This window comes from Cyprinus carpio, chromosome A3, assembly GCF_018340385.1.
Source record: "Cyprinus carpio isolate SPL01 chromosome A3, ASM1834038v1, whole genome shotgun sequence".
Classification (NCBI taxonomy): Eukaryota; Metazoa; Chordata; class Actinopteri; order Cypriniformes; family Cyprinidae; genus Cyprinus; species Cyprinus carpio.
The window spans coordinates 22584525-22611432 of NC_056574.1; the positions used below are offsets into that span (position 1 = coordinate 22584525).

The 26908-nt window shown below is 38.2% G+C and overlaps 2 protein-coding genes across 3 annotated transcripts in view; both read left to right on the forward strand.

Moving 5' to 3' along the window:
• The first annotated feature begins 1794 nt into the window (after positions 1–1794).
• Positions 1795–20191, forward strand: brsk1b (BR serine/threonine kinase 1b). 2 transcript variants are annotated; one of them, XM_042724196.1, is made up of 19 exons: positions 1795–3155; positions 6054–6148; positions 6532–6617; positions 6789–6929; positions 7564–7680; positions 7761–7794; positions 7917–7985; positions 8193–8339; positions 8628–8659; positions 9090–9254; positions 9486–9583; positions 10873–11023; positions 12314–12374; positions 12830–13433; positions 13509–13557; positions 15566–15689; positions 15827–16040; positions 16122–16211; positions 16965–20191. In XM_042724196.1, exons 1-19 carry the CDS (start codon positions 3068–3070, stop codon positions 17180–17182), a joined length of 2583 nt encoding a protein of 860 aa, XP_042580130.1. In that variant the 5' UTR covers positions 1795–3067; the 3' UTR covers positions 17183–20191. The 2 variants fall into 2 exon arrangements, with proteins under 2 accessions (XP_042580130.1, XP_042580139.1); XM_042724205.1 differs by having other exon boundaries at positions 1797–3155; positions 13151–13433.
• Positions 20192–20936: 745 nt separating this feature from the next.
• Positions 20937–26908, forward strand: part of cpt1a2b (carnitine palmitoyltransferase 1A2b) — a 31279-nt gene continuing 25307 nt past the window's right edge. The window contains exons 1-2 of the mRNA XM_042724214.1: positions 20937–21109; positions 26676–26825. Coding sequence (XP_042580148.1) covers positions 26685–26825 — 141 coding nt within the window. The 5' untranslated portion in view covers positions 20937–21109; positions 26676–26684. The remainder of the gene's footprint in view (positions 21110–26675; positions 26826–26908) is intronic.

Sequence of the window (26908 nt, forward strand, 5' to 3'; positions counted from 1 at the left end):
CTTCATGCAACGATCTCAATCTAACTATTTTTTAAACCTGTTCAGAGCACTGGAGTGGGGTTCGTGAGCTGATGAAAAGTTATTAATTAAATCGTAAAACTATCAAATTAAAACGAATAAATTGTTTTAGAATAAAATGTAAACAATAAAGAAAAGCAGTTAAATATTTTATCAGAACCATGAACATGATATGTGTTGTTAAATTATTGAAATATTACCTAAATGCTCAGGGGGCTAGTAAATATTTTTGGTCAAAAGGGATTGGCTGACAAAAGAGTTTGGGAATCCCACAACTTCTAGGCGTCGGAAGGGGCGCGTCATGAAACATGGTGGCAAACAATTCTGTTGTGAAAGGTAATGAAAGTATCTTATTTCTATAAAGCATACTAAAGAGCGTATAGACAAATGCAAAGCTAACCACTAACCTTGCACGGTTTGCTGCAGCCTATGCAAAGTAGGCATTTGTTTTGTAACCATACATACAGTGAGTGATAGAAATTAAAATGATTAAAATGTGAAACCTGAAATGTAATAAAAATAGGTTATATAAAACTTTTATTATTTTTTTTGACTTTAATTAGTTACTTGTCATAATATCAAATGCCCAACTCAGAAAAAATTTTCCAGTTACACTTAAGCCCTGCTTTATCACATTTCCAGGAGTTTCCAGGCCCTGCCTCTTCCATGCTGAGGACATATTTTCGGTTGTCAGAAATAAGAATCCAAGAAAATAAAGGGAGGAGGGTGCGCTGTTACTTGGAGGTGGGATATGTGGGATAACTGTAAGGCATGGAAGGTCACTGAATGCTTCTGACCTTGAGAAGCATCGTGTGAGGGAAATAGCAAAGTGCTGAGTTGCATCTGAATCTGCAGGAATCACCATTGTCTGCTGATCTCCGTCAGATAACATAATTAGAAACCCTGAATTTTGTCAGCAGATGGCAGCTTTTTTTTTTCTTAAACATGTAACCATGTAATTACTTCATGTACATAATATAGGTACTTTAATACAATACATGAACAGTTACTTTCTCACTTGTAAACTATAGGCCAATAAAAAGCTCAAAGAGCTAGAACAATACCCCCTGCTGTCTGGACTAAGACCGTCTGATACAGATTGGACTAGAAGATACTCCAAATATTTCGCGATGCCAAATGTTTTTGGGTGAGATCAAGAAATAAAAAACCCCAAATAAATGCGCGTTATGTTGGGAAAATTTTTCCCTAACTTCTTGCCTGCAGAACACGCCATATGTCTATGTCTCTACTGCCACCTTGTGTTCACACATTGAACTGCGTGGATGGTCCTTTAATTGTAGCAATAGAAAGTAGGCAAAAAGTGAATTTCTTTACATTTACATTTTTTTTCCTTCTCTGCTCTAGCTTGTCCCCACTAATCATTTTTTTTAACAAACTATAAAAATTGTTGGATCTCTGACGAATTCTGTACCTGTAAGTCGCTTTGTATAAGAGTCTGATAAATGCATACATGTAAATGTGAAAATACTGAAACCCACTGTGCAAAAACACAACTATCAAAGATCAATATTCCTGCAAAACTGTGTTTTTTTTTTTAAATGGTTAAAAAAAGACAGTGTAGATGGGGCTTCTAGTCTATAAATATTATGATAACAAATGATCTGAAAATATTTCTTAAAAAATAAAAAAACGGACAGGTGCTGCTCAATGACAATAATGTGCTGAATGAGTATAATGATGTGAGGGACGTGCTCTCGGGCGGAAATGGGATGGGGGGCTATGACGAGCATGTTAGATGGGAATCGCGTAAGGGAGGGGACGCAAGCAGCGCAGAACCCGGATGCTGATGCTGCTCGTGTCGGATGGGGAGAAGGGATACAGGGAGAGTGAACGCTAGAAACCAGAGAAAGGCCCCACTGACAGAGGAGCTGCTATCCTTGCGGTCACAAGGCAACCGAGGCGAACGGATTAAAGCCAGGCGGTTTCAAGCGACTGTAACGCAAACTCGAGAGAATGACTCCACGCGCGGTAGCCGAGGCGACGGGAGGAGAGCGCGAGAAGATGCTGTGATGTGCACATAGCCAGCGCGCGCGAGCGAGCGGGAGGCAGGGAGGGAGGGAGGAGGCTCCTACGGTAGTTAAAGATGCTTGTATTTTGACCAGCAATGTGTTCCGTACGAATAAAGCCACGGATTTCTGCGCAAACACTATAGCTTACAAAAGCGCAATGTACACTTGGCACGCGCTCGGTGGCGGATTAATTGGCGGATGCATGTGACGGAAGACCCCGAGGCTCTCTTTCGCCAAAGGGTGGCTGTTTTCTCCCGTATAATTCTCCCATATTTCCGGATGTGAGGCCTGGAAGATACCGTAGTTTATATCAGGCACATCGGGACGCTCATTCTTTAGATCCAAACATTTCTTAAAATAAAACACTTTGAAGAGTCAGTGACAAAAGAAAGATTCACTTAATCGTAGACAGAACACGTATAAGGTGTCACAAACCGGATGTGCGGTTCTTTCGCAGAATAGATGTGGCCAAGTTTTTAATAAATAGGTCACTTGCAGTTTGGCAATAACGTAATATAGTTTTGAAGATAAGATGCCGGTTAAAGCAAACTGATGATTAAACCAGGCTGCCTATTATTCCTGTTATCTTTACCTGTCTTCTATATTCATAATCATTTTAGTGTCATTCACAGCTATTATCTGATGTAGTCATATAGTAGCCTGTCGGCCCACATTTAATCGTGTCCCCTCATCATTCATCCAACAGTAGCCACAGTCGCAATAACAGCGTAAAGTTTGGCGTATAGGCTCGGCTGGACAAGCCCCTCTCTGTTTATATCTGATTTTTTCAAACGTAAAATGCAAGCGATCCATTTCCACGAACTTTAAGGAGACGGCAGATGTTTGGGAGTAGGCCACGACACTGACATCACGTCCCAGCATCCCTGTGTCATCGCTCACCGTCTGTGATGTCTGTACGGCGGAGCTATTACGTGAGCAGGACAGGCACCGGTGGATACATTGTGAAAATACACTGAGTTACCCGCTTGTATTGTGACACAGAAGCTCTGCCGAACGAAATGTCCAGCAAGGAGTTGTCGGGGAGTCAGGCAGCTCAGTATGTCGGGCCATACCGACTGGAAAAGACGCTGGGGAAGGGCCAGACAGGTAAGAGCATTTCCTCTTTGGGATATTAGCACTCAGTTAATGCATTGGAATAAATTCTGCTCTACTTCGCGCGTCTCATTAAAGAATTAATCTGTTGAAAGGTTGATTCGGCAATAAGCAAAGCGGTTAATGTGTGTGCAGGGGTGTTTCAGCTGATGAAATGTAATGAGGCACGGAGGCAAGTGACAGGCCAGTGTTTGAGGGAGGAAGATTATTTCATCTTTCTGGCGGTCTATTTTTGAGTCAGTGATTCATTCGTGCTGTTTCAAAGCCTGAATGCGATTGCAATCTGTTTTTATTTATTTATATCTATGTTTATATTTGTTATCCAATAGTGCTAGTACTTGTCCTAGACATATCTATTCATTTATTTCAGGTTGCACATTTTACCACTGAATTCTAAAGGAAACTGTAGTTCAACTTTTCACTTTCCATTGTAGCTGGAACTATACTTTTACTAGTAACTGTTATAATCGATTCTAATCTTTATTAGTGATTCCAATAGTTTAGTATATCTATTCTAGTAGTTTTACTAGTGCTTTGATATTGGTGCATATTTATGTGAAACTAGAAACTTACGCAACTGTTGTAACATTTCCTTTCTCACTAAATATTAATTTGTAGGTAATGAGCCAGCTACTTTAGTTCAAAGAAACAAGTAACAACTTAAATACATACAACATTTGCAACAAACTGCAATTTGTTACCAGTAACTATGAAACAGGTAAAGCAACTAGTAAAGAAATGAGTATATGTAGTATACTAATGTAAAATGTTACTAGTAAAATTTAAAATGTCTATTACAAACCCGATTCCAAAAAAGCTGGGACACTGTACAAATTGTGAGTAAAAAAGGAATGGAATAATTTACAAATCTCATAAACTTATATTTTATTCACAATAGAATATAGATAACATATCAAATGTTGAAAGTGAGACATTTTGAAATGTCATGCCAAATATAGGCTCATTTAGGATTTCTTGTGAGCTACACATTCCAAAAAAGTTGGGACAGGTAGCAATAAGAGGCCGGAAAAGTTACATTTAAATATAAGGAACAGCTGGAGGACCAATTTGCAACTTATTAGGTCAATTGGAAACATGACTGGGTATAAAAAGAGCCTCAGAGAGTGGAAGTGTCTCTCAGAAGTCAAGATGGGCAGAGGATCACCAATTCCCCCAATACTGCGATGAAAAATAGTGGAGCAATATCAGAAAGGAGTTTCTCAGAGAAAAATTGCAAAGTGTTTGAAGTTATCATCATCTACAGTGCATAATATCATCCAAAGATTTAGAGAATCTGGAACAATCTCTGTGCGTAAGGGTCAAGGCCGGAAAACCATACTGGATGCCCATGATCTTCGGGCCCTTAGACGGCACTGCATCACATACAGGAATGCTACTGTAATGAAAATCAGAACATGGGCTCAGGAATACTTCCAGAAAACATTGTCGGTGAACACAATCCACCGTGCTATTCGCCGATTCCGGCTAAAACTCTATAGGTCAAAAAAGAAGCCATATCTAAACATGATCCAGAAGCGCAGGCGTTTTCTCTGGGCCAAGGCTCATTTAAAATGGACTGTGGCAAAGTGGAAAACTGTTCTGTGGTCAGACGAATCAAAATTTGAAGTTCTTTTTGGAAAACTGGGACGCCATGTCATCCGGTCTAAAGAGGACAAGGACAACCCAAGTTGTTATCAGCACTCAGTTCAGAAGCCTGCATCTCTGATAGTATGGGGTTGCATGAGTGCGTGTGGCATGGGCAGCTTACACATCTGGAAAGGCACCATCAATGCTGAAAGGTATATCCAAGTTCTAGAACAACATATGCTCCCATCCAGACGTCGTCTCTTTCAGGGAAGACCTTGCATTTTCCAACATGACAATGCCAGACCACATACTGCATCAATTACATCATGGCTGCGTAGAATAAGGATCCGGGTACTGAAATGGCCAGCCTGCAGTCCAGATCTTTCACCCACAGAAAACGTTTGGCGCATCATAAAGAGAGAGATGTGACAAAGAAGACCTAAGACAGTTGAGCAACTAGAAGCCTGTATTAGACAAGAATGGGACAACATTCCTATTCCTAAACTTGAGCAACTTGTCTCCTTAGTACCCAAATGTTTGCAGACGGTTATAAAAAGAAGAGGGGATGCCACACAGTGGTAAACATGGCCTTGTCCCAACTTTTTTGAGATGTGTTGATGCCATGCAATTTAAAAGCAACTTATTTTCCCCTTAAAATGATACATTTTCTCAGTTTAAACATTTGATATATCATCTATGTTGTATTCTGAATAAAATATTGAAATTTGAAACTTCCACATCATTGCATTCTGTTTTTATTCACAATTTGTACAGTGTCCCAACTTTTTTGGAATCGGATTTGTAGATTACTAGTAACTAACAAAGGTACTAGACTAGTCATGTAAACCTGGATAGTTAGTTTTAAGGTATAATAATTGCTCGTCACTGACCTGTACTGAATGCAAAGGCCACACAGATTGTACAGATGTTTGTCGGTACATTGTAAATAGGATATGAATGTGCACAAGAGTGATATAGATCTACATACATAAGGAAGTAGACTGTTTTTTTTTGGCAAGTAAAAGAGGGTGTCCATTAACAATTTATCTGACTGTCTATATGAGCAGTATGTACTTGTGTTTTTAGGATTTTTTATTATTTATTTTTAAGTCATTAAGTTATAGTTTTTTTTCAAGTGTAATAGTTTGGAAATGGGAATTGATTACTTAAAATTGTACAGTCTGAATGTGGCAGACATATGTTGTCTACTTTTATGTTTTTACGAGTGCATCTCGTCTGGATTTGAATGTTGTCCACTTTTTAAAATGCTTCTATGAAGAATGACCATCTGTGTTCCTCTTGCAGGTCTGGTGAAGTTAGGAATTCATTGTATCACAGGACAGAAGGTGGCCATAAAGATAGTTAACAGAGAAAAGCTATCAGAGTCTGTTCTTATGAAAGTAAGTTTTGCATACAATGGATTTACAAGGGAAATGTCTAAAAGTTCTAGTTTTTCTCAGTCACCTCCTGCTTACGCAGCACTTGCCTATTTACAGTAACTCTTCAATAGCACAGCAGCTGCATAACTCCAACTGCTTTATTAACCACAGTATTTGCTGCATCTGCCCTAATGTTCTCTGCTAAAGAAATGCAAGACTCTCCCTGCTAAGTCATTTTTGTCCATGTCTACTGTTGATTGTCAGATTCTTGTTAATCTATTGACTATATTGGTTCACTTTTAACTGAGAGTGATCATCTTTGCTTGGCTATTTCCTACATCAAGGTTGCTCCTTTTTCCTGTTGAACTCTCATTCAGTGTTCCTCGCTCTCCCTGTTTCTGCAGGTGGAGAGAGAGATAGCTATTCTTAAACTAATAGAGCACCCTCATGTCCTAAAACTTTATGATGTGTACGAGAATAACAAATATCTGTAAGTACTGCTGTTTCTCCACACATCTGAAGCATGTCTGGCCTTGTCTCGTCTTGTCTTGTCTTGTCCAGACTTACATCCTGCATTCTTTAGAGGTGTGCTTGTGTGTACCATTTCATGTGCATCTATCTCTGTGCATTTGTTTCATAAATGTCTTTCTCATTCTCTCAGGTATCTAGTGCTGGAACATGTATCTGGTGGGGAGCTATTTGACTACCTGGTAAAGAAAGGCAGATTGACGCCTAAAGAGGCTCGAAAGTTTTTCAGACAAATTATATCTGCTCTGGACTTCTGTCACAGTCATTCTATATGGTAAATGTCTATTTTTACCTTTATTTAATGTGCTGCACACACAGATTCCTTTACATGCATATTTTCTGCTTTAATATTTCTGCCTAATCAGTATTCATCTAGCAAGTATTGCGACTTTAGGAATATGAAGATGTGTGTTGAGATGAAAACGTGCAGCCAAGTTAAGAAGACAGAGCTGACTTGAATTATTTCAATATATGGGTTACTTTATTATTATTTATTATTATTATTATTATTATTATTACTTTAATATTACTGTTTTACTGTATTTTTGATAAAATAAATGCAGCCTTGGTGAGCGTATTAAGAGACTTCTTTCCAAAACATTTAACAAATCTTACCAACCCCAAACTTTTAAACAGTAGTGTTTTTTTTTTTTTTTTTTTTTTTTGCATATTGAACGTATGTTGAATGTTGAAAAAATAAAAAACAAAACAAATAAAGCAAGTGTATGTATTACTAAACTTTCTGATTTATTCTTGTTACACGTACTGCAGAGTATGCAACAAAAAAATCTCTTTCTCAGACCTTTCTCAAAAGTCTTTCTCACTCTGTAAAATAATTGTGGTTTCAGATACTTCAGGAAAAATATTACAATATACAAATGCATATTACAATGTTGAAATTTTTTCAGCCACAGAGATCTTAAGCCTGAAAACCTCCTGCTTGATGAGAAGAATAATATCAGGATTGCTGACTTTGGCATGGCCTCCCTACAGGTTGGGGACAGTCTGCTGGAGACCAGCTGTGGGTCAGTAGTTTGTGTTTGTGTGCTTTTAATACTGTATTAATGATGATGAAGTATTAATGCTCTATATCATGTACCTGCAGATCACCCCATTATGCATGTCCCGAGGTCATCAGGGTAAGGACGAAGCTCTAAGAGAAAAAGCACCATATGTTTTAACATAATTCTCATAGGTTCATACTTTACAAAACAACCAGTGCTTATCTGTACTTATTGTTTTGTTTTTTGTTTTTTCACAGGGAGAGAAATACGATGGACGTCGGGCAGATGTATGGAGCTGTGGGGTTATTCTCTTTGCTCTGCTGGTGGTGAGAAGCATGCTGCATCTTATATTTGTCATTTCCAACATTTTCCCCACATTTAATACTTTCTTTACATACATTATTAAAACTGTCAGTGGCTGGAAAATAAATGTTTTATGTCTGAAAATTGCCATTGATTGTAGGGATAATGCAGGCTTTATGCTCTTGGTTGCACTCAGAAATGTGTGTGAATTATAACATTTCACCTCACAGGGAGCGTTGCCCTTTGACCATGATAACCTGCGTCAGCTGTTGGAGAAGGTGAAGAGTGGGGTATTTCACATGCCTCACTTCATTCCTCCAGACTGCCAGGCTCTCCTCCGTGGCATGATTGAAGTTAACCCTGAGAAACGCCTCACGGTATGCAACATGAAACTCAATGCACCTATACAGAAATTGCATATACACTACTGTTCAAAGTGTTGAGGTTGGTAAGAGACTGCATTTATTTGACCAATAGCACAGTAAAAAGAGTTAAAAATGTGAAATAATCTTATAATTTCAAATAATTGTTTTCTATTATGAACATTATATATATCTTTTTATCACTTTATCAATTTAATGCATCCTTGCTGAATAAAAGTATTTATTTCTTAATGTATTGCCAAGGAATGTTTATGATAATTCTTGATTTTTTTCTTTTATCAGTTGGAAGAAATACAAAAGCACCCCTGGTATCAGTAAGTATCATGTGAGGTACCGTGAACAGTTCAGAAAAGATAATTATTTACCGACTCTCATGCCATTTCAAACCTGTATGCTGTAATTTTTTTTATAGTGTTTTATAGTGTGTCTGTCAAGCTCCAAAATTTTTTGTGCAACAGTCAGACTGAATGTTGCTTTAAAATGAAAATCTTGCCATCCAATCTAGCATAGCAAGAGCTCTGCTTTTCACACAAAGCTATCATACTGTATGTCACCTGAAGATCTGGAATATAGCCTTTTCTTTGTCTTTTTTGGAACTTGACAGGCAAGGTTACTATGCTGTGCAAAAAGTCTCCTTCTGTGTTACACAGAACTATTCCATTAAATGTGGATTTTTTTTTATGTTGTATCTAATGCCCACATGTGCACTCCACATTGATTTGCTTGTGTGTCTTTCTGTCTCAGAGGGGGCAGGAACGAGCCGTGTCCAGAGCAGCCACCCCCGAGGCGTGTGTGTGTGAAGAGGATTCTGTCTCTTACAGATCTGGACCCTGATGTTCTGGAGAGCATGCACTCCCTGGGTTGCTTTAGAGACCGTGTCAAGCTCACCAGAGACCTGCAGTGTGCAGAGTGAGTCTGAACTTCTGTCTGTGTGACACCTTAGCTTGTAATTCAGAAAAGAATAGTGCACAAACTTTGTACTTCAAACAAGATACAACTGACCTTGGATATTTTACTCAATAATGATTTTACTCATCCCAATCATGTATGACTTACTTTCTTCAGTGAAACCCAGAAGAAGATATTTTGAAGAATGTTTTTGTCAATACAATGAAAGTCAGTTCATCTCTCCCTTCCCAGAGAAAACCAGGAGAAGTTGATCTACTATCTTCTGTTGGACAGAAAGGAGCGCTACCCTAGTTATGAAGATGAACATCTTCCACCCAGAAATGATGTTGGTGAGTGAGCTTTTGCAGTTCAGGCCTGTGTGTGTTGCTGTCATGTTCAAAGCTAGTCACCGAACACCATGAGAATAGCTGGTAACCTAGAAAGCACGCTGGTGCTTTAGGGCTGAAAGTAAGCCAGTTTCACTTAAGAGCTCTAAGGCAAACATCAGTGATTTGTAAATGTAACATATTGAGGGCTTGTTCCCCAAAATAAACAGATCAAGACCAGACCAGGACTAAAAAGAGACTTCAAGGTGGAGAATCATCATCATTAAGAGGTTGACAGGGAAGTCGTAGCATGTGGTTATTAGGGCAGCGTAGCGAGTATTAGAGCAGGTGCTGCAGGTTGGATCAGAAATGGATTCATAATGTATACAGAACAAATGAATGAAAAGTTGTCAATCTAGCACCGATGCTGACATGATTTTTGACATTTTCCATTTACTTTCCATTTATACATTTTGTTTATTAAGAGGCGTATTATTTGAAAGACATGTTTCTCCCTTACAGGGCTATACAATTAATTGAAATAAAATTTTAAATAATCAAAATAAATTTGCTTATCAAAAAAATCTAAAAGTTGTGCACTGAGAACAACAACATTTTGTTACATTGTTACATTCATGTAATTGTAATCATTACTAGTAGTTTTTCAGCTTGAAGGTTTAACATGTGAAAGTAAAAAAATTAGGACGGATATATTACCATATTACTAATATATTACCATTGAAATACATTTAAATATTTACTATTGTAATGTAAAAAAGCTAATAACAATAATAACAATAATAATAATAATAATATGAATTTATGAATGTAAAGTGGACTGAGACACTAAACTGAAGTGGACTAAAGAGATTGGAGTCCCCTTTAAGTTTCAGGTACAATGTGAAAATGAAAAGAACTGAACTTGTATTTAATTTCTTTATTTATTTAACTGAAAGAGTTCTGAGTTGGTTCATAATTTTGTATTTTTTTGCACACTTTATTTCTATGTCATTTTTAGTCCTTTTTGCCTCAAAAACTAAGCTGCAACAAATTGTCAGATGTTAAAAGTGTTTTGCAGTGCAAATCTTACAGTATATTGCCAAAATATGAGAAAACAATTGCAATCAGATTCTTTGACCAAATCATGCAACCCTAATGATTTGTGTCTCATGCATATATATATATATATAAACAAACCTTAGATTTCCATCATGGATATAGTAAGGTTTGAAATGTGACTTGTTCATGAAGAGTACACAGTAGATGTTTGTGTTACAGTGGGTGTATGTTTGTGGTTGTGGTTGTGTGATCAGATCCTCCCCGTAAGCGGGTGGACTCGCCCATGTTGACCCGTCATGGGCGCTGTCGGCCGGAGAGAAAGAGTCTGGAGGTACTGAGTGTGACAGAGCAGGGCTCTCCGACACCTCCCCGCAGAGCACTGGATACCTCTGCACATAGCCAGAGGTACATGCTAAATGTTTAAGATAACTTTGTATTTGCCTTCATCTGAAAGTCAAGCTTAATATACCACATGTGCCTTCTGTTCAACTTCAAGTGCCTTCCAAAAAATGCAGATAAAAAAGTGGGTGAATTCACTCATGAGTAGCACTTTACATGGTACACCGTAGGTTTTTTCTGATGTGTACAAAAAGGAAGTGTATGAAAATATTATTAATCAGGGATAATTACTGAATGAATATTGTATTTTTGTTAGGGTTAGGTTATGTGTAAGTGAAAAATAGTAAAACAAAATTATGTTTAGGTGTCATAGAGCAGCAGTTCTCAATTACAGTCCTCGCGCCCCCTGCTCTGCACATTTTGTATGTCTCTCTTATCGCTTCAGACGTTTGTTCTATTCGAACGTAAGTGCCATGAGAAGTGGACATCACAGGATATTCTGCCATGATTCCAGTTCGAAGCGAATGTATATGTTCCATTCAAAGTACACTGAAGTGTGCGAGACGTGAATTTAAATTGTATTTATTTACAGAGGTAGGCTATATGATGTCACACTTGTCCGTGTGTGAAGACGTTTCTCAGCACAAATCTGTGAATGAATGTTCTGAAGTGAGGTAAACTTCAACAGATTTCCCCTGCTCAGGGAGTAGGAAAATCAACACTGTGTAGGGACCATGTCAATGGGAACACAGTTCATGCACGGAGCTCACTTCTAACGATCTGATTATCTGAATCAGGTGTGTTAACAAAGAGAGACATGCAAATGTGCAGAGCAGGGGGTCGCGAGGACTGGAATTGAGAACCACTTTCATAGAGCTCAGGAAAATCAGCAACAGCGAGTATTATATCTTCTTCCTTGATATTTTTTGACCCTGTAAAAGTGAAGTAACAGTTGTGATTATACTAAATTTTGATTGAGCAATGACACACAGTAGTTGAAAAAACGTTTTACTCTTCCACAGTGTGCACCGCTAGTAGTCGTGCATGACAAAGCGCCTGGACTCTTGTGAACGCAAGCCGACGCTGGTCCCATCTCTCAGATTAAAAATTAACTTGCAATTGCTGTGTACCATGTAAAATGTTCTTAATTCATCAAACGATGACCAAAATCAAAAAATATGTCCAGAACCACAGTGTAGAGCATGCAAATAAACAGCACTATAAGCTGGTGCAATTCATTCCTAGTGAATTCTCAACTAAGAGTTTTAATTTACACTAGAGGTGTGTATATGTAAGAAAATGAATATATATGAACATGAAGGGATGTTTGACTGATATTTTCTGGTGTTCTGATAGGTCTCGGTCAGTTAGCGGAGCTTCAACCGGCCTCTCATCCAGTCCCCTCAACAGCCCTCGAGTAAGTTACTCCTCACCATCAACTGATATTGAATTTGAAGTAAAATGCTACTATGTAGAGATCAGTTTACAATGGTGAAAGGTATTGTGCTTGTTCTTGTTATTGTGGTATGAATAGCAAAGCTGAACTGGATTCAGCTGCTCTTTTTATGTTCATCTATCTCATACTGTCCTCATACTGGAGTCATTATCCACACCAAACACACACAAAAATGTTAAGCTTGTTTTAACTTGCATTTTGCACATTAATTTACGACCTATCTAATCTAATTTATACTAGATTTCACATGCTTCTCAATGAGCTATGCATCATTTTCCTAACTCTTCTCAGTTTAATTCTAATGTTAATAATCATATACCCATATCTTTCATTAACGCTCATGACCATTGCTGTGTCCATCTCTCCATTCCTCTTTCCCTCTCCATCCTTCTGTCCTTTCTCTTCCTACCTGTCAGAGCCCAGTTTTCACTTTCAGCCAAACTGAAGTCACCTCTGCTTCCACCACCCAGTCCAAAGACCCCAAAGCAGGAAGTTCCACCACAGCCCGGGCGTCCCAACGTGTGCCTGACCAAAAAACTCAGACCCTACCCTCAAAAGCAGCCTCTGACCGTCCCCACCTGCAGTCTATGAAGTCCCTCCCCCTGCAGACTCCTCCGTCTCCTTCGCCCTCCCCCTCTCCGCTCCCGTCCCCCATCCCTCGCTTCTTCTTCCCTGCTCCTTCTGTCCTGAAGTCTGTCACTAAGACCATCTATCCTAACACTTCCCATGTGTCGCAGGTCACCCCACAGGGCTCCCCGCTCCCCACCCCTCTGGGGACCCCTGTGCACCATCCTCAGCACCCCCCTCCCACCCCGCCCTCCTCCTCCTCCTCTTCTTCCTCCTCACGAGCTGAAGGAGGTGGTGGTGTTGGTGGTGGTTCCATGTCCTTAACCCCACCCTCCAGTCCTGGGGGAAGTGGTGGAATGGCTGCCAGTAGTTCAGCCCACTGGAGGACACGCCTCAACTCCTTCAAGAACAACCTGCTGGGTTCGCCACGCTTCCACCGCCGAAGGCTACAGGGTGAGTGGAGCATCGCCTTTTTATTGCTGTCACTGAGTCAAACATCATTGTAACATTTTTTATTTGTTTCAATAGTTCCTACGTCAGAAGATATGTCCAGTTTAACTCCAGAGTCCAGCCCAGAGTAAGTATTTATATTACCTTTATATTACATTCACTGTTATCTTCATGTTAATCTTTACAACAAAAAATAATTTAATATCAATGTTAAATGTAATCTTTAACAAATCTCGATATGTTCATTTTTCATACTGTACATTCTGTTTTGTTATTACTATAATTAAAACTAAAAAAATCATTTTCATTGATCGAAATAAAGATAAAACGAAATTAAAAATATATTAGATAAAAAAGTGAATCAAAAGCGTGTGTACCATTATAACCTGTAATAGTACATGACACTAAAATAACTGTGTGCATTATAATGTTGTGATACTTAAATTCGCTTGAAGCATTTAAAACCACTGGTTTAAATTTTTTGTATTTAATCTTACATTTATTTACACAAAGTAGAATTTTAATATTAGTAATTTATTGGTTATCAGTCATAACATGAAAACAATTACAAAATATTAATGTTGGTGCATTTTACATGTGCTGTGTGATATACGTTCAGTGTTGCCACAGCAAAAACTATGATTCAGTGTGTTCTGAAGCTTTTGAAGCATATTTGGCTACTTTTCCCTGAACATGTACAATTCTAGGAATGAAGGCAGATGAGAAGACCCTTGCAAAAGAATTTTTTGTATTTTCAAAACCATACTTAAGTAAAAGTACAGATACTTTACAGTAAACAAGTCACCTATTCCAAAACAACTTGAGTAAAAGAGTATCTTAGAGTATCTGATTTAAAAAGAGCTTAAGTATTTTACTTATACTAAATATAGACTCAAAGATGAACTATTTAAAGGACATGCCAGTGAAAAACAAGAAAGAGTTTATTTGTGAGTAGAGCAATCATATTTATTTTCTAAAACCAAAATAAAACTGAACACCTCAAAATTGCAAAAAAAAAAAAAAGCCTTCTTGCACTGGCTGCGGTCATGTCCTCATCTCAAATATAAAACACCTGTGATTCACAGCTACTTGCTAAGAAACTCGTATTCACGTAAAGTAGCCTTGTTGACAAGTTTGTATAAGTAAAAAAAAAACAAGAAAAAGAAATATCACTTTCATTTACCTGTAGATATCAATATCATTTGTAGCAGAAATTAGTCTCATGTAGCCAGACCTTCAGACTGACGGGTGAATGTCTGGAATCCATGGCAGCTTTTATTGGCCAAGGCCCGCCCATGAGGCCATCTGACCGACATGTCAAACAACCAATCACAGTTCGTTTCATTTCACCGTCACGTTTCGGGGCTTGGAAATGTCGCCACAATAACAGACCGGTGTGTAAAACTCTCAGACATATTTTAAAGATTCTATGCCTCGAACTTAAAATATTTCAAATACTTTTGAGAATCCAGCATTTAGTTAATCCTGATAAGTGCTCGTCATCACATTTGTAAACAAGACGGCTTTCTTCTTTCGTGAGGGGGGTTTGGCATCATGGTTTCTTTGTTTCCGGACAGAACGTTAAAGAACGCAACACACACGTATCCTGGAAATCCTGTAGAATTCAGCCAATCCGATGACGACTTTGAAACTCCTGATGTGTTTCTACTTTAGTGTGCCATTGCATCAGACGTTCAGCCAATGGTCCGTGGGCATGACGTCTGAGGCTGAGACTAATATACTGGTGGAAATAAACTGGTGCAGAAAATCTAGGTGCCATGCAAACTGTAATGTGTAACTGCAACACTCATTACAAATGTAATGGAGTAAAGAGGACAGATACAAATGTAGTGGAAAAGAGAGTAAAAGTTGCTAATATCTTTGATACTCAGTAAAACTACAGAGTATCCAAAAAGATACTCAAGTACAGTAACTAATTACATTTACTCAAATACTTTACACCACTGTTCAATGATAATTTATTTATCCATTCTTATTTATCCAAATGACAAGATCCATTCATGCTGTTAAAACGTCCATAGTGTGTATTCGCTGTAAAATTGAGAGCCGTGAAACGGCATGTGTAATGAATGTTTTGTGTATTAATCTGCATATGATTTTATCTTTTTCTATAGGCTGGCAAAGAAGTCGTGGTTTGGAAATTTCATCAGTCTGGAAAGGGAAGAGCAAATTTTTGTGGTTATCAGAGACAAGCCACTAAGCTCAATCAAGGCTGACATTGTCCATGCCTTCCTATCAGTTAGTATCATTTTAATATGTTAGGTGTTTCCTTTCCTCTTCCTCCTCCTCTTCATCTTCCTCTTCACTTCAAATAAGCTTTGGTCATTCTTTTTTTGAAGATTCAAACTTTAAATTATGTCTCTGTTCTCCTCTAGATTCCCTCCCTGAGTCACAGTGTCATCTCTCAGACAAGTTTCCGGGCGGAGTACAAGTCCTCCGGAGGTCCGTCTGTCTTCCAGAAGCCTGTCAAATTTCAGGTTGACATCGCCTTTTCTGAGGGAGAGAGAGAACGAGAGAGGGACAAAGAGAGAGAAAGGGAGGGAAGGAGAGAGACTGGCATCTACAGCGTCACCTTCACCCTGTTATCAGGTATTTAGAAAGATGAGAGAGCCAGTGTCATGAGTCAGTACATGCTGTCATTTCTACATATGTGATAATATTGTTTTCCAGGTCCTAGTCGCAGGTTTAAAAGAGTGGTAGAGACCATTCAAGCTCAGCTTCTCAGTACACATGACCAGCCCTCTGTGCAGGCGCTTGCAGGTGAATGTTCCATGCCTACACTTCCCCCCAAAAACATCTACTCATTCACAATAAGTTAAATGTATTAATATATTTTAATAAATTTTTATTTAACACAGAGTGTTAAATTAAAAACTAATTTACACGTAATTTCTGTCAATATTGTTGACTTGACTGACACTATTTGAAGAGAACTGAACTGAGCTAGACAATGACATCACTGAATCATTGATGAACTGACTTTAACTGAAAAATTGCATGTTTACTATTGTTCTCTTGTATTCCTGTTTAACACTGTAAAGCTGCTTTCACACAATTTGTATTGTATAAAGCACTATATAAATAAAGTGACTTGACTAATTGCAAGTTTCAGTTTTAGGGCAGCCAGTTTATGTGGTAACTGGTATAATTTAAAAGTGAAAAAACAACAACTTAACAACATTAAACTTTATCTTTAAGTAAATATCCAGTGGCATTTTCATGCATAATGCAGGCAAAATGTGAAGGTTTATATTATATTTATAATATGCCATGTACCAAAATCTAAAACTAAAATTAACTTGTTGCCTTTTTTAGTTTGTTTTTTAGATCTTTTAGCTTATTTTAATTAGAGAAATGTGAAGGTTTCAAATTTTATAACGTATCATGTATCAAACTCTGAAACTAAAATTAATTTGTGACAATTTCTTTTTTTGATTTTAGTGTACTTTTATTTCAGTTAACAAAAATGTTTTCAAATCCCCACCTTCATGTTTTATGTTTTTCTTCTCCCAGATGAGAAAAATGGGCTTTCATCTCGCCCACCCAGCACACCGACCCGTCAGAACTCTCGTCGCTCAGAGGGCGGAGGTGATCGCGGTGAGCGACCAGAACGCAGCGATCGAGGAGAAGGGAGCAGTATTGGCGGTAGTGCGAGTGTACTACAAAGGAAGGGGTCTGGCAAGGATAAAACTCGCCTCCTTTCCTCAAATGGGACCCAGTCTCAGCCCTAAATGAACTAATCAGACAAGCTTTTGAGCATGTGGGGGCGATCCCCGCTCTTGATTCCCCCCAGACACGACTCCCTCATAGTCCATCTGCACAATACACAACAACAGGTATACTCAGCCTTGATTTTCACATTACTAGCGGAAACCCTGGGATCCAACTGCAACAATAGGAGAGTCAGGAGTCTATCCACATGGAAGTGTTCTTACATGCAAATAATCGTCTGATGAAAACAATTACGATATCACTTATCCTTCTTAGGAACAAAGGATTTGAAAAATGGAAGCAAGATGTATCGCTTAATATAAACTCCAGCTATAAATTATTTCACACAGTACAAACAAGGAGATTGACATACCGGTGGACATCCAGTGATCTAATGGCAACAAACTATACAAGGAGGAACAAACACTAAGTGGGACAGGAAAGAATGTCCCTAAATCTTATCATCATCATCATTATTATCATAAGCAATGATCCATCAGAAAATCACAAAGAGCTGTTTGAGGTAGAGAAAAGCAAACATGTCTGGAAAAAGAGGGAAGTTCTTCATTCTTAACACCACTTGGAGCACAAAAAAAGGATTTCTAGAACACTATGTAAAGAAAAGAATAGGGATTTTTTGGAACGGGAATCTAAATTGTGTAACCCAAGATGCTACTATAGTCCTATGTGACTATACCTTCATGATCTGAGGACAGGTGATGCCTTTAGCAAGATGTTAAGTGTTGAAGATATAGGCTATGTTTAACACTGATTATTCAAGCTTGTGCTGTAGATCCTGGACTCTGTGATATGTTACAGATCAAATAATCAGTCAGTGTCAGATATGCAGTGGAGAGCTGCCCACTGGAAGCTACAGTTAGTATAATTGGGCGGTTTTAAGTCATTGCAGTTCTGAGAGTGTCTCAGATCCACCCCACTCACTAAGCAGGGCACAGAGGGATGAGCAGGCATCTAGATTTCCTATGACATGTTCACACGGAGACTAAACAAGAGGAACAAAATAGCCAGTCACTCCCTTGTGTCATACAAAGAAACAGCGGGAAACCTCCGCTGTTTTCTCATGTGACTCCTGGTAGAACTTCCATAATAAGTGGAAGTCCACAAAAGTCTTTTTTTGGTTTCCACTTCGAAATTTATGTTGTATTTTAGAGCTGAGATGTGAAATATTTCCATCAACAAAATGAAGTGAATGTCAAAAAACAAATGTCTCAAATTGTAATTGATTTATTTAAATATATTTATTTCAGTGAATATTTATTTATTTATTTATTTATTTATTTGGGTTGGATTGGATTAGTGTTGAGTGTTGCTGGTAAAATCAAAATGATTAGGGTAGAAAATTTTAAATTTAGAATATGGAAGATAAACTCCCTACTTGTATCTGTTCCCAAATATTTAAAAAACAAAGCTGCAAATATCCTTTCAAACTTTTCAAAAGCCTAAGATAACCCATCTCATTTTCATTTCATTTTAAATAAAAAAAGAAGCAAACTCACAAAGGAGAAAGCTGGAGAACAACTTTGAAAATCATCCATGCAATTACTCCATGCCTTGGATGTCTCCCACGGGGAAAAGACTTCAAAACCTTCCTGGATGTATGACGTAAAGACTGAAGTGAACCTTATGGAAGCAGTGGAACAAAACAGAGGGAATGAGAAGAAGGCCCGCTGTGTTCACTCTTCCTCTTTGAGAATGTTACCCAGACAAGAGCGCAAAGTTTTGGACTCGTGCGTACTGGGCCAGCCCTTCGTACAAAACGCGAGCAGTATTCTTTTTTCAAACACACACACACACACACAGACACAAGAAGACTCTCGTTCTGAAATCTGACAATATGAAACAGAATGAATGATAACTGGACTTTGATACTGGAATGCACTGTCCTAAAAATAGAATTGTATTCAAACAAATAGTTGTCCCTTTCCTCGCCCGCCCACGGGAATCGGTGAAGTGCTCTCTTAAGTGCAGACTCAGGATCAGTGGAGCTTTTTAGCTCATTACATTTATGAATGGGGGGAACCTGATCCTGAATATCCACTTAAAAGCTCTTTCTCCAATAAGCCTCTGCCCTTAAGCCCAGAATCTGACCGTAATGCTCCTCGCTCTCTCCCCCTCCCTCCAGTCCACTCTTTTCCTGATGCAAGGAGCACTGAATGCAAAGCAAGGTTTTGCTCTGGTCCTCCCTCTGCCACCATCCCGCAGCCATCACATACACTCCTGCCCAAAAATATCATAGCGGAAGACAAAGCTGATTGAATTGAATTGATTTTTCAATAACACATTGAATATATTTCACTACTGTTGAATGTTTAGGAGCTTTGTTCATTAGATAAACGGTGTACATTCTTATTTTAGTACACTCCAAATGCCTTAAATCCACATGTACAAAACGGTCAGCATGTGCACTCTCAAACATGCCCGGTCACTCGCAGAGGCAGAGGAAACGCCAGAGCAAAACCCTGAAGATATTCTATGTTCAATTCTGTTAGTTCTCAGGCAGGGTAAGTCTGGGAGTGTGCAAATACAGACTGTCTGGACACCAGCTCTGAGTGAATGTGAAATACACTCCACATGCTTTCTCTGTGTTCATGACACTCTCCTGCTCTACGTGTCCATCCTCTCCTCCTCCTCCTCCCTTTCACATAATGCACTGAATGATACTCTGTTTTTGTTACTCGCCTCACACTTACAGCACACGTATCACATTTCATATGTATCGTTAGTCTTCACTTATTTACCATACATTATATACCTCATCCTGCTCCTGACTTCCAATCATAGAATTATACTTTAGACCACCCCCTTCCCTCTTCTCTCATTATATACATACACCCTGCCTGCCCCCAATGTATGCTCCCCCTTCCCCCCATCTCTGTTCATTGTAAACAGAAAATATTACTCATATCTTCATTCTTTATCCATTCTATATTCACCTGATGATTATTGATTATCTTTGTCGTCATTACTGATTACTCCTCTTAAGATTGTAAAGCTGTACTCTTTCTTCCCCATTGCGCACCGTAGGAACTTTTTTCATAAGAAATGCAAGTCATTAAATTGGAGGGGATAAATGGCAAGAACATAAATGTCTTGTGTTATAATAAAAAAATGAAAGTGCACTATTATTATTGCCTGTGATAAAGAACAATAAACAATAAAAAAAAAAAAATAATAATCTGTGCCATTATATTTCCCAATCACCTTGTCTTGCTCCCCATTTCATTTCTGTTGTAACATAATTTGTACATAGATATTAATGGAGATGATAATATATACTGTATATATTAATGATAATAGTGATATATACATATCATGTGAAAACAGAAAGAAATTAACAGTAAGGTAACTGCCAAAAATATGAAGAAATATCTTTCAGCAAAAAAAGTTTAAATCACATTTTATAAAAGGAGATAGATAACTTCTCCCAAAGGGAATGTGTCTGATTGCATTGATAAAAATTAACGAGTAGCCTTAGTGGATGTAGAATCTATTATGTAGCAATTGATTTGCAATTTATTTTTACTAAGAATGCAAACTCCATCCAGTAAAAGTAGCGGCATAATAGTTTTTTTTCTCTCATTAAAACAAACGTGTGCTTTAAATAAGTGCATATAACTTAAAAAGAAAGCTTTGATGGCAGAGTTAAAAGTCCTTGCTGGCAGAGGTAAATTATACAAAGTCATAAATTCTTTATGCTGGAGTACACGGCCACTTATGCACGTGCCGCGTGATGTCATTACGTATGTAAATGAGAAAGGTAGTGTGTGTGTAGGTAGGTAGGTATAGGTAGGTGTAGGTATTACACAGACTACCTCAGGTATGTGTTGCTCGCTGGAAGTGAAGGGGTGGAGAACGTAAAGTTTACATGTCAAAAAACGATTTCAATCTTAGCCTACTTGTTCCCGAACTACCATTCAAACTTGCAGGTATGATTTTTTTTTAGATATGTCATGTTTGGCATATAACCGAAAATATAAATTTGTTTTGGTTTTTAAAGAGCTTTTTATTTGTAACCGGCAATTATTTTGCGTGTTGTGTCGTGTCACCAGTGACTATAGCGTTCAGGAATATTCTGGATTGTTGAAGGGGTGGAGAGCTGAGAAACTTTACTGGGTGTTGTTTTCTTTGCTTGTTTAATAAAGTCAGTTCAAACGTTGATTTACGAAATTTAAACTGTAGCCTCTTCATTTTATAAAACGCATAAATATAAAAGCCTGGGCACGTATTCATAAAACACATTAAGGCTAAAAGTAGCTCATAACTTGCCGATTTAGGAGAAAATCTTAAAAATAATGGGCGTGTCAATCCTAAAATTAGGACTCCTAAATTTTTGCTCTAAGAGTAGCCTATTTCACAAGCGTTTAACTAAACTAGCTCCTACATCTGTGAAAGGTTAGGACTCCTAAGTCACTCAGACCAAGCCACAAACTATCCTAAAATATATCTCCGATCTGCCTCTGAACGGAAATATTTTAGAAACATTTGATGATAATGACCTTTTAAAAAGGCATCATCTTTGGTTTTGCAGGTTACCCCAACTCCAGATTTTACTTTGATTATATCCTTGTTTTCATTAACCAGATGGCAAGAAGTGACAGCTGGTCTTACATCCAGTTTTTTATTTATTTTTTTTATACGTTTGCATGTATTAGCTAGCCTACTATCAGCCATGATTATTCTTCTCTGTTAATTAAAAGGCTGATTATATGCATATCCGGTAATTGTTTTTGAGAAGCATACATGTAAGAGGCTGACAATAAGCTGAGCATATACTTGTTTAATCAGTGACACTTACCCTGCATCTTAAAATCTTTATTTGAATGCGCCAATTAACATTTTTTATTTTTAAACCTTTATTTGAACACGGCAACATAGTAGTGTGCTCTACAATATTTTCATGAATACATCAGCCAGTCACTGTGAGGATAGTTAGTAAGCGTGCGGACATCATCCATAGCAACCTGTTTTTATACAGTCTGTGATAGCAACGAGGTCAACCCCGCCCTTACTCTTAGCTCACTTCTGACTTCTCTCTATTCCTCAGTAAAAGTTTGTTTCAGCAGCTTTGTGATTAGGTTTTAAGAGAAAACTCTTTAACTTTTACTGCTATTTATGAGAACTCTTAGTGGTAAGATAAAATGTTTTGTGAATACGGGCCCTGAACTGATAAAAATTAGAACACTTTTATTTTCTTATTCATACTTTTTCTTGTGCTGTAGGCTACATGCACTATATATAAGTCAAAACTCTTCGACGTTTGAGCGGAACTGTTATTCTTTTGGACATTTCAGGCTCACCTCATAATTAATAATAAAAAACCAACGGCACACCCAAACATTGCTTCACTGCATTCCCGAGTGGTCTCGGGTTTTGTTTAGAGAGCAAAGTTGTAGAATCTTTCAGCTGCGTTCAGTGCGGAGGCGAGCTCGAGAGTTAGTAACACGTTTTACCAGTTTAACAGCATTCAAACCTTTTTCCTTATCTTTCATCACATTTCCTATGAAATCCATGTTTAACGATGAACAAAACCCGAGCTTTTCTCCAATGCCAGCCTATGCAATAATGGTGGATAAATGTCTTTGATATATGCGGACTTTTGGCCTAGCTGACTTTTAGAATTGATCTCCTTTAAAACACTTTTTGGAATCTTACAAGTAGCCTTTTTATTTGGTCTTGTGGTACTGTCTCCTAAGGGGATTATTAATTATGAACTATTGTTTTAAATTAGGGGTGCACCGATCAAGATCGGCCGATCGTTAATGCGCATCTCGTCAGTAAAGCCGGTTCTCTAATCAGCGGTAAATTCCATCAGGTGAGTTATTTCACATAGAGCAGCTGTTACTACACAGAGCCATTGTTAACTGACAAGCTACGCAAATAAACGCTGATAATGAACGTGGATTTGCGCAGCTTGTCAGTTAACAACGGCTCATGTAGTAACAGCTGCTCTATGTGAAATTTACCGCTGATTAGAGAACCGGCTTTACTGACGAGATGCGCATTAATTATCGGCCGATCTTGATCGGTGCACCCCTATTTTAAATGCATTCAGAGATGACATTGTAAACATTTTTGGAATGAAATAAATAGTCTTGCCTTTTGCCAAGTCTCTTTCACAGCTGGCAATTACATGCAAACAGTTAAATAATATTTCAGACTTTTTGTGGTTGACAATTTTGAGTTACTGTGTAACAATAAAACTCTTCCAGGTAAGTTCGGTGTTTCAGAAAAGTGGGCATATGTTTGTGTGGGTATGTGCTTTCTCTTCTGTTCTTATTAAATATCAGAATACATGCTTATAGGCCTACTCATAAGACACATTCTCAGTAAACACTTGACAATATGTCTGAAAATTGGAAAAATGCTCCTTTTTGGATTAAAAGGCTGTACTATCATTTCTAAAGGATGAGTGACAGAAACCAATGCAACAACCTTTACACACAGCTTAACTGCTCTCACTGGTAACCTGTTCACTCCAGCTTGGTGTGACCACATCATTTTTATGTTAAACTGAGTCGCCTGTTCAACTCGGTCCTGTTGATCAGATTCTCTTTCGGTTTCATTCTTTTTTTTATGGCATGATATCTCGAATTTATATACATAGACACACTCAAGACCAAAAGGCTTTCAGGATGATAGTATTTATGCTGTAAATAGCTGTTGTTTATATAAATACACCACAAGGGGGCATTGATGTATTAGTTGTAGACTCAGATCATGACGTTTGCCCTCGCATTGCCACATCTAGCAATTTTACATTTGTTTACTAGATGTGACTGGTATATTGACAGCAGTTTCCTTCTGTGATCTTCCTGACATTGATATTCATGACACTGATAGTGGTCAGATTTAATTCAGTCGCTCTTGGGTTTGCAACATTAGCTTTAATAAAAGGTTGGAATAGTTACAATAAAACAGAAAAAGAATTTTGTGAGAAATATTATTTTGTATACTACACTCCCTGACAAAAATCTTGTCGCCTATCCAAGTTGTAGGAACAACAAATAATAACTTGACTTCTAGTTGATCATTTAGAATCAGAAGTGGCTTATATGAAAGGCAAAGGCCTCTAGATTACGCTTATTTTACCAAACTAAAATTTTTAATTAATTAGGACAGAAAGGTCAGACTTTGCTTGGACAAAAGTCTTGTCACTTAACAGAAATAATGTACAGTACAGAGCATAAAGTCATGGTGCAGTGGAAAAAGAATTAATATTGTGTATGACTCCCATGAGCTTGGAGGACTGCATGCATACATCTCGGCAATGACTCAAATAACTTATTAATAAATTGTAATGGTAAAGAAAGCATTCTTGCAGGACTCCCAGAGTTCATCAAGTTCATCCTTCATCTTACCCCAGACATGCTCAATAATGTTCGTGTCTGGTGACTGGGCTGGCCAATCCTGGAGCACCTTGACCTTCTTTGGTTTCAGGATCTTAGATGTGGAGGCTGCAGTATGAAAAGGAGCACCATCCTGCTGAAGAATTTGCCCTCTCTTGTGGTTTGGGATGTAATGGGCAACAAGAATGTCTTGATACCTCAGGCTGTTGATGTTGCCATCCACTCTGCAGATCTCTCGCACGTCCCCATACTGAATGTAACCCCAAACCATGATTTTTCCTCCACTGAACTTGTTTTCTGTGTGAATCTTGGGTCCATGCGGCTTCCATTAAGTCTTCTGCAGTATTTGCGAGGATTGGGATGCAGTTCAATAGATGATTCATCGGAAAAATCAACCTTCTGCCACTTTTCTGCCTTGGCAAATGCAACACGATTTTTTAGTTGTCTTCTGTTTAATGCTGGTTTCTGAGCATTTATTCGGCCATTGAGACCACTGCGTGAGAGAATTCGACAAACTGTTCTTGTAGATACAAGAACAGTTGAAAAAGGGCTGGCCCTGGACTGTCAAACCAACAAACGGTCCTCTCGAACAGTTGTCTTACGGGGTCTGCCTGACCTGGGCCTGTCATGAACTTCACCAGTTTCTTCAAATCTTTTTCTTATCCTCTCCACTTGACGTTTAGATACATTAAAGATGTCTGCCACCTTAGCAGGAGACTTGGTCTTCAGGCTCTTGATGATCAGCACTTTGGTCTGTGGTTGAATCTTTGGCATGCTGTCGGAGGTCAGGATGCATTTCAAACAGGGGCACGGGAAGATGTTTTAGGTTGGGGGTGCTGTATGCGCGGGAGGGGGAGGGGGGTTCGTGCGATAGAGCTTATTTACACTAAGTGAAAAAAGCAGTTTTTTAGTGATTATGCTATTTACACTAAGTGCAAATAGCTAGATTCTATTTATACTATGTTAAAATAGCAGGGTAGTCTGCTAATTACTTATTTCAAATAGTGGCAATTATCTGCACCTCAGCATTGTAATACATTATAAAATAAATTTCAATAATAAAATATTGATTTATTTCAAATAAATATTTTGATTTAATTCAAATTATTAAATGAAAGGCACCTTATTGGGACAAAAGCCCTAGACTTACCCTAACCCTACCTAATACTTTATTTTTAATTTTTTGATTATTTCCTTAATTATATTAAAAATAAATGCTTTTCTGATGTGATATGAAATTTGAAAAGGGAGAAAAAAAAGTTTGCCATAAGGCAGATTGGAACCCGGGTCGATTGCGTCAAAAGGAGCATTACACACGCTTTATCATCTACGCCACTGAATCTGACAATTGATGACCGTCTTTTGTAATGTTGACTAGCCAGTCGATTATATTCACACGTTGGTGGATATAGCTGGTGTCTCTGCCAACAAGGTGACATATTTGCACTTAGTGTAAATAGACACTCCGATTTTTTTATTCTTTTTTATTATTCCCAACAGTTAAACAGTTACCCACAGAAAAAAAACAGGGGGTGCTGCAGCACCCTCAGCACCCCCACTTGCTGCGCCTGTGATTTCAAATGAAGGTTGGGTGTGCTGGGGTTCTTCTTCGACACACCTGGGAATGTGTTAATTACAGTAGTTGTCACAGGCGACACTCTAATCTGTGATTGGTTGAATCCTTTAAAGATGTGACAAGACTTTTGTCTAAGCAAAGTCTGACCTTTCTGTCTTAATTAAATCATTAAAAATCAAGGCATAAGATTTTATTTTGGTAAAATAAGCGTAATCTAGAGGCCTTTGCCTTTCATATAAGCCACTTCTGATTCCAAATGATCAACTAGAAGTCAAGTTATTATTTGTTGTTCCTACAACTTGGATAGGCGACAAGATTTTTGTCAGGGAGTGTATATTGAATAAAGGAGATATGACCACACACTCACTTGCAAGTACTATGCGGTCATATCTCCTTTATACAGATTTGTTATCTTTGACCTGCACCTCAGATGGTGTGCATTTGCTTAAGTGTTTTTTTAAGCAACTGTATACTATATCGAAACCAGATCCCACGAGCGAGTGATGTACATTGCTATCTATATTTCAGTGATCTAGTGTGTTGATTAATGCAGAGACTGTGTTGTTTAAGTCTATAGTGATGGCGGAGGCTCATCAGGCAGTAGCGTTTCAGTTCACCATCACCCCTGAGGGGATCGACCTGCATCTGTCCTATCAGGCCCTCAGTCAAATCTACCTCTCCGGACTGCGATCGTGGAAGAAACGCATTAGTAGGATTAAGGTCAGTGACTCGAATGAGTGTGAAAAAAAATAATAAGTCATGTAATTCATAGAACTCATAAGTTTTGCCCTGTATTTTTGTCA